General features: G+C 38.1%; 1 protein-coding gene across 1 annotated transcript; it reads right to left on the bottom strand.

Moving 5' to 3' along the window:
- Positions 1–5,638: 5,638 nt before the first annotated feature.
- Positions 5,639–6,580, bottom strand: LOC101642499 (olfactory receptor 2T33-like). Its single transcript, XM_030888732.1, has one exon. It carries the CDS (start codon positions 6,578–6,580, stop codon positions 5,639–5,641), a length of 942 nt encoding a protein of 313 aa, XP_030744592.1.
- Positions 6,581–7,251: the final 671 nt, after the last annotated feature.

Genomic DNA, 7,251 nt, shown 5'->3' with positions numbered 1-7,251 from the left:
TTACTTTAGTTTATTATTTTGCACAAAGGACCCCTCAATATTACAATTCAAGGGCTTTTTCTTGAATTCTTTCACACTGAGAAACGTCGAATATATTTTTCACTTTCTGTGATATGTGTATATATATATATATATATATATATACGTAAGTATGTATGTATATGGCATATATACGTTCTGTTATTCAATTGTAGATGAAGATGCAGTGTGGAGTCTTTGGCAGAACACTGTTGGTGAATCACAGGATAGACGGTTGGGTTTTTGGAGTAAAGTCCTGCCATCCTCTGCAGACAACTACTCCCCCTTTGAAAAACAGCTGTTGGCCTGTTACTGGGCCTTGGTGGAGACAGAACGCCTCACCATGGGCCACCAAGTCACTATGAGGCCTGAACTACCTATCATGAACTGGGTATTGTCTGACCCACGGAATCATAAAGTTGGACGTGCGCAGCAACACTCTATTGTTAAATGGAAGTGGAATATAGGAGATCGGGCCAAAGCAGGACCTGAAGGGACAAGTAAGCTGCATGAAGAAGTGGCCCAAATGCCCACAGTCTCCACTCCTGTCACATTGCCTTCTTTTTCCCAGTCTGTGCCTAAGGCCTCCTGGAGAGTTCCTTACCATACTTTAACTGAAGACCAAAAAAGTCATGCTTGGTTTACGGATGGCTCTGCACGATATGCAGGTGCCACTCGTAAGTGGACAGCAGCAGCACTACAGCCTCTTTCTGGGATCTCCCTAAAGGACAGTGGTGAAGGGAAACCTTTCGAATGAGAAGAACTTTGAGCAGTGCACCTGGCTGTTCAGTTTGCATATAAGGAAAAATGGCCAGATATGAGAGTGTTGGTGACCTGGCTGACAGTTGGTGACCTGCCTTGCTGTTTGCTGCCTGTGCTGGGATAGCCTAGCTCTCTCTACAGAGGACTACCTGGTGGCCCTCAAGAATTGAAGTGCCAGTGTCTCACAACTCTCTCACGGGAGTTAGCTGCACTGAGCCATTTGTACTGCCTTATAATTTAACTGTTCATTTCTTGCATTATCTATCTATCTATCTATCTATCTATCTATCTATCTATCTATCTATCTATATATATATCTATAACAGTTTATTTCCTTGTTATATATCTATCTATCTTTATAAATATTTATATAAAATTATCAGCAATCTGGTTTTAGCTCTCTGGAGAACCCTGTCTAACACAGTACGTATATGGCATATATATGTTCTGCTATTCTGGGTAGGCTAGAGAAACAAATACAGAGAAACTCATATGTGTATAAGAAAGAGGTTTATATACAAGAGCAGTTGGATATTGAGAAAAAAATATCAGCGCAGTTCAGATCAAGTACATAAGTTCAATATTATTAGCCCATATATATGATACCAATCTATAAAGTTTTCTTCAGACTCACAAAACACATGCAATGATGCTGAATGCAGGATGATCAAAGACCAGTGTGTGGGAAGTCTTATAGATCCAGTGGCTTTGTCTGAATGTCAGCGCTGGCAGAGGTCTCCATGTGCCTTCTCCAGTTTCAGGATCCTGGCTGCATCAGGGGAGGTCCAGATGGCTTCTCCTCACGGATGCCTCACAGGGATTGAGCCGTGTCAGTGGAGAGTCTCCACGGATGCAGCCGAGAGAAAGTCTCTCCCACCTCCAAGAGGAAAAACCAGATTTCCCAAAATCTCAGGAGAAATCCATGCCCACACAGTGGCCTCATTAGCTATAACCCAATTGATAGACTAGATTCCACCCTTCAATCTTAATCCACTCGAGTCCAAATAGACACCAGATTATGTAACTGCCACACATATTTACTTCCTATTTTGATGCACTACATTTATGATATATATCCTATAAACTCTTGGTATATATGTGTATATCTATATCATGTATAGTTGCCAAATATATGTGTGTGTGTGTGTGTGTATGTGTATGTATATGTATATATATATATATCCTCTGTTGTTTTTTTCTCTGGGATCTCTGGGCACTACATGTTATTAGAGGATTTTGATAGACCATGTCATGCTAAAATTATTTTTGGAGTATCTATTAAATAATTTTATAAAATATTAAAGAAAGCATGGTTCCAAGCTTAGAAAGAGTCACCAGGATCAAGGTTACACTTTGGGGTGTCTTGCTAGTGCCAGTGTGTAAGAAAGAATGGCTTGAATACAAAACGTTGTGGGTATGCATTTTGTTGCATCCGGCAATTTTCATACTGAAGAAAAATAGATGCATTTGAATTGCGGTGCTAAAATTATATTGAAAGTGCCATGAACTGGTAAAAGGAAAAACTGAGTCTCTCTCCATTGAAATACAGCCATCGTGCTTTTGAGAGGGAATATGCCAACACTTCAACTTTTATACTTAAGAAATATTGTCAGGAAAGACAAGTCCTTGGGGTAGAACATCATGCTGGGTAATGTAGAGGCACAGTGGAAAATAAGAAGGCCTTAAGGACTTGGAGTGATCCAGTGGCTGCAACAATGAGCTCAAGCATGGGGATAATTGTGAGGATGTCCCAGGACAGGGATGTGTTTATTTCTGTTGTGTGCAGGGTCACTATGTATAGGAATCAACTCAATGGCACCCAGAAATAATGACATTGATTCTAGGTCATGGGACTTAAAAAAGGATGGATATTTAAGGGAGCATTGGTTCACTTTTCTGCTATGAGTCAGCTGGTGGGTTTGAACAATAGACCTTGAGATTAGCAGTCCGAAACCTAAATCAAAACACCACCAGAGTTCCCCTTCAACACTGTATGTATAGATAATTGAATGCACACACACGATGCCTTGGTTCAAAATAGTGTTCAATTGCTAATTGTAAGGTCAGTGGTTCAAATGCATCAACAGAAAGAAGTAGCAATATGCTTCCCTAAAGATACACTGCCTTATAGATTTGATAGGTCCATTCTACGCTGTCCTTAGGTTCACTATTATTGCTAATCCACTTCAAGTCAGTAAGTAGGGAATTTGTACATTTATTTATTTAAAAATGTATATGCACTTTCAGCAATTTTTATCAGAGACAGATCATTTTTATCCATGCATTATCAGTGGGTATGACTCAACTGGAAGCTGAAAGATCAACTTTCACGTTGAGCCCACACATTACTGAAAAAGAAGTTTGGGTTGCTCTAGGCATGTCTCTCAGGAAAGGATACACACTAGGAGCCTCAGGTCCTCTTCACCTATTTGTGCTGTTATCACTATATAATTGTTCTATTATACCTACTTTTAAAACACTTATATTTAATCCAGGGGATAGGGAGACAAAGAGTCACTGATCTTTAACAGTTCTGCAATGCCGATATAAATTGATGCCAGTTCCTGTTTTAGGACTCTATGTGACTCTCTGGGAATTGTTTTCCATGGTCTTTGCCTCTGACTTTAAGGTTAGACATTCTCTACTCTAAAAAAATGAGTAGCCAATTTAGTCAGCTAACATTTTCGACAAAACTGGTTGGTATTCCTGCCAGGAAGAAAGACCAAAACAAAAAGAAACAAAATGCTTGAAAACGTTGTTTTCCATAAGGCTATTGTTATCTACTTCATTAAACAAAAGCCACAAATATCAAAGTGTATAAGCTCTTTCAAAGTTTGCACTCCATATGACCTTGCTATACTACCAAAACCAAAATTAATCTCATTGCCATTAAGTTGATTTGACTCAACTTAACTAACTTTACTCCAGCGGACAGCCTCACCTTTCTCCTATGGCACTGCAGAAGGAATTGAACATCAGACTGTGGTTTACAGAGACACCAAGGCTACACTTCAGGACATTAAATTTTTATAGATGGCTTAACAAACAAAAACTGAAGAGAATCTCCAAGATTCTTACCATTCACAGAAGGCTTTTTATTTAAGTGTTTATGTAAGGTACTGTCTTAAATTGTGCTGAAATCTTCACAAACTTGTACTGGGTCTGTGCCTGGAGTCCTTTCTTAAATTGAGACTTGTTTGCTCAGACAAGCAGGTTTCTTTTTTAATCCATTATTTGTTTTCTGCATGGTATATATTACTTTTTATTTAGCTTATATTTCTAGGGCTATATTGCTTGACATAAATTATTTTTTATTCAAAACCATTTACAGCTTTTTCTCTAAGTATTCATTTCATATAAGTAGCCAGAGGTAGAAAGGAGTGTAAAATGAAAAGCAACATTTCTCTGTGACTTACCTTTGTCCAACAGTCAAGATCTTTCAACATTATATATGCAATCTTATTCATATGAATTTATAATGATTTAACTCTATGTTTGCAGATATTTGCTTTATTTAATACATACAGAAATATGTATTAAAGTATAGAACATAATATTAACATATATTTTTGTACCCTACACCCAACGTTTGGAGAAGTAATCTATGAAGGATTTAAAATAGTAAGGAAAAACATGTAAAACAATCAGTAAAATATTTGACTTTTAGTACAAAAATATTTACCTCATATCTAAGCCTTACATTTTCAAATATATCATGAAAAGCCAATTATCATTTACAATAGTCTATCTAGAAATCTACTTAGCTATGGACATGCTTTTAATAATTACATATAGAATCAACATATCTCATAGCAACGTATTTATAAATATTTCCTAATTTTTAAAACATATTTTAGGTTTGAGTTTCATTGCTCATATTGTTTCATTTTTTGACATTTATTTTATCTTTGCTGTGTAAGTTTAGAATCTACATGTATGTTTCAAATTATTATGCATATATTGAATAATATATCCTCATTCAAATTATTTCCACAATATATAAAAAATACAGATTGTATGGTCAATTAGTGAACAATGCTTCATATACTGGTTAGTAAACTTAGTATTAATGCTCATTTACTGAGGCCTGAGTTTCAGATCAAACACATAAGACTGAAAAGTTTGACCCAAATCAAATATAATTAATTAATTAACCAAATGTAAGATTGATCATATGAAACAATGCAAGGATATTGAAAAGAAATGCAAAGTAATATCACTAAAAATATAGAAAAATTAAAAGAAATTAATATTTTAAAAACTATATATTTTAAAATCATTTTATTAGGGGCTCATACAACTCTTATCACAATTCATACATACATCAATTGTGTAAAGCACATTTGTACATTCATTGCCCTCATCATTCTCAAAACATTTGCTCTCCACCTAAGCCCCTGGCATCAGCTCCTCATTTTTCCCCTCCCTCCCCACTCCCCCTCCCTCACGAACCCTTGATAATTTATAAATTATTATTTTGTCATATCTTGTCTTGTCCACGTTTCCCTTCACCAACTTTTGTGTTGTCCATCCCCCAGGGAGGAGGTCACATGTAGATTCTTGTAATCGGGTCCCCCTTTCCAACCCACCCTGCCTCTACGTTCCCAGTATCGCCACCAAACCACGGGTCCTGAAGTGACCACCCATCCTGGATTCCCTGTGTTTCTGGTTCCTATCTGTACCAGTGTCCATCTTCTGGTCTAGCCAGATTGCAATGTAGAATTGGGATCATGATAGTGGGGGGAGGGGGAGGAAACATATAGGAACTAGAGGAAAGTTGTATATTTCATTGTTGCTACTATGTTTAGGAAATGTAACCTGTATTCAGCTACTGTGCCACAATTTTGAAAAATTATGCTCAATGTTGGCATTGTAACAGTTTTACCAACAACCTCTTCAATGCCCCCTTTACATCTTTATTTCTCACACTGTATATAAAAGGGTTCAAGAGAGGGGTAAAGATGGTATAAACAGCTGAGACCACCTTATCATGGTCCTCTGAACTATAAGACTTTGGCCTCATGTAGATGAACATGATGGTTCCAAAAAAGAGTCCTACAACTGCAAGGTGAGAGGAGCAGGTTGTGAAGGCTTTTTTCCGGGCTGCAGCTGACCGCATTCGAAGCACTGCCACCAGAATTAGGCTGTACGAGGCAAAAATGAGAGACAAAGGGATCAAGAGCATCAAGATGCAGCAGACATACATGAAAGATTCAAAGAGCTTGGTGTCCGCACAGGCAAGGCGTATCAGTGCTGGTGCCTCACAGAAGAAGTGATTGATTTCCCTAGAGTGACAGTAAGGGAAGCTCAAAGTGGTGGCAGCTTGCATTAGCCCGTCAACTGCTCCAAGAAGCCATGAACCTGTTGTCATGAGCAAGCAGAGCTTCTGGCTCATAAGAATAGGGTAGCGCAGTGGATGACATATAGCCACATAGCGGTCATAGGACATGGCTGCTAAGAGGAAGCACTCACCACCTCCCAAAGAGACAAACAGGAATACCTGGGTTCCACAGTCAGTGGGAGAGATGACCCTCGTGTCCATCAGGTAGTTTGCTGCCATTTTGGGAACGACAGTGGAGACCAACATCATGTCCATGAGGGAAAGCTGACTAAGCAAGAAGTACATGGGTGTGTGGAGTTGAGGGTCCACATGGATGAGGATAATCATAAGGGCATTGCCCATCAGTGAGGTGATGAAGATCATCAGCACCATAGCAAAGAGGAACTGGTGCATCTTGGTGTGGTTAAAAAGCCCCAGAAGAATGAAATTTATTCCGCTAGAGTTATTTGCATTTTCCATGTCTCTAACGGTGCTTGGAAACCTAAGAATGGTGAAGAAATTATGAAAATTTGACTCATGAAATAGCAGACTTGGTGGGAAAAGTATTACTTCAATCTTTCCCTAACAAACAAGATTTTTCCAGAGCATTCTACTATCCATCTCTACTGTTACTACACAACTCTTTTTGATTCACATAAAAATAGCATATTAATTGGATAATGTGCATATGTTTTTTTATTGTTAGATGCCATTGAGTTGGTTCCAACTCATAGCGACCTCCTATGCACAGAATTAAGCATTACCCTCTCCTGTGCCATCATCATGTATGTTGTTATGTGCAGCAAAGTGTTAATTTATAACTAGCTTTCAAAATGCTAAAGAACAAAGATCTCACTTTGAGGACTAAGGTGTACCTGGCCCAACCCATGGTGCTTGCTACTGCCTTATAAAGATATGTAAAATTAAACAGTGAATAAGAAGATCAGAGAAGAATTGATGTATTTGAATTATGGTGTTGGCAAAGAACACAGCAAGTACCATAGACCTTCGGAAGAACAAATAATTTTATCTTGGAGGAAGAACATCTAGAATGCTCCTTAGAAGTGCATAGAATGAGACTTGACCTCAATTACTTTGTACATGTTATCAGGAGGGACCAGTATCTAGAGGAAGACATCACATGTTATGAA

This window comes from Echinops telfairi, unplaced genomic scaffold (assembly GCF_000313985.2).
Source record: "Echinops telfairi isolate 266 unplaced genomic scaffold, ASM31398v2 ScPeMD7_7469;HRSCAF=8507_0, whole genome shotgun sequence".
Classification (NCBI taxonomy): domain Eukaryota; kingdom Metazoa; phylum Chordata; class Mammalia; order Afrosoricida; family Tenrecidae; genus Echinops; species Echinops telfairi.
Note: the sequence above shows the minus strand (reverse complement) of the source record. Positions and strands in the feature narration are given on the sequence as shown.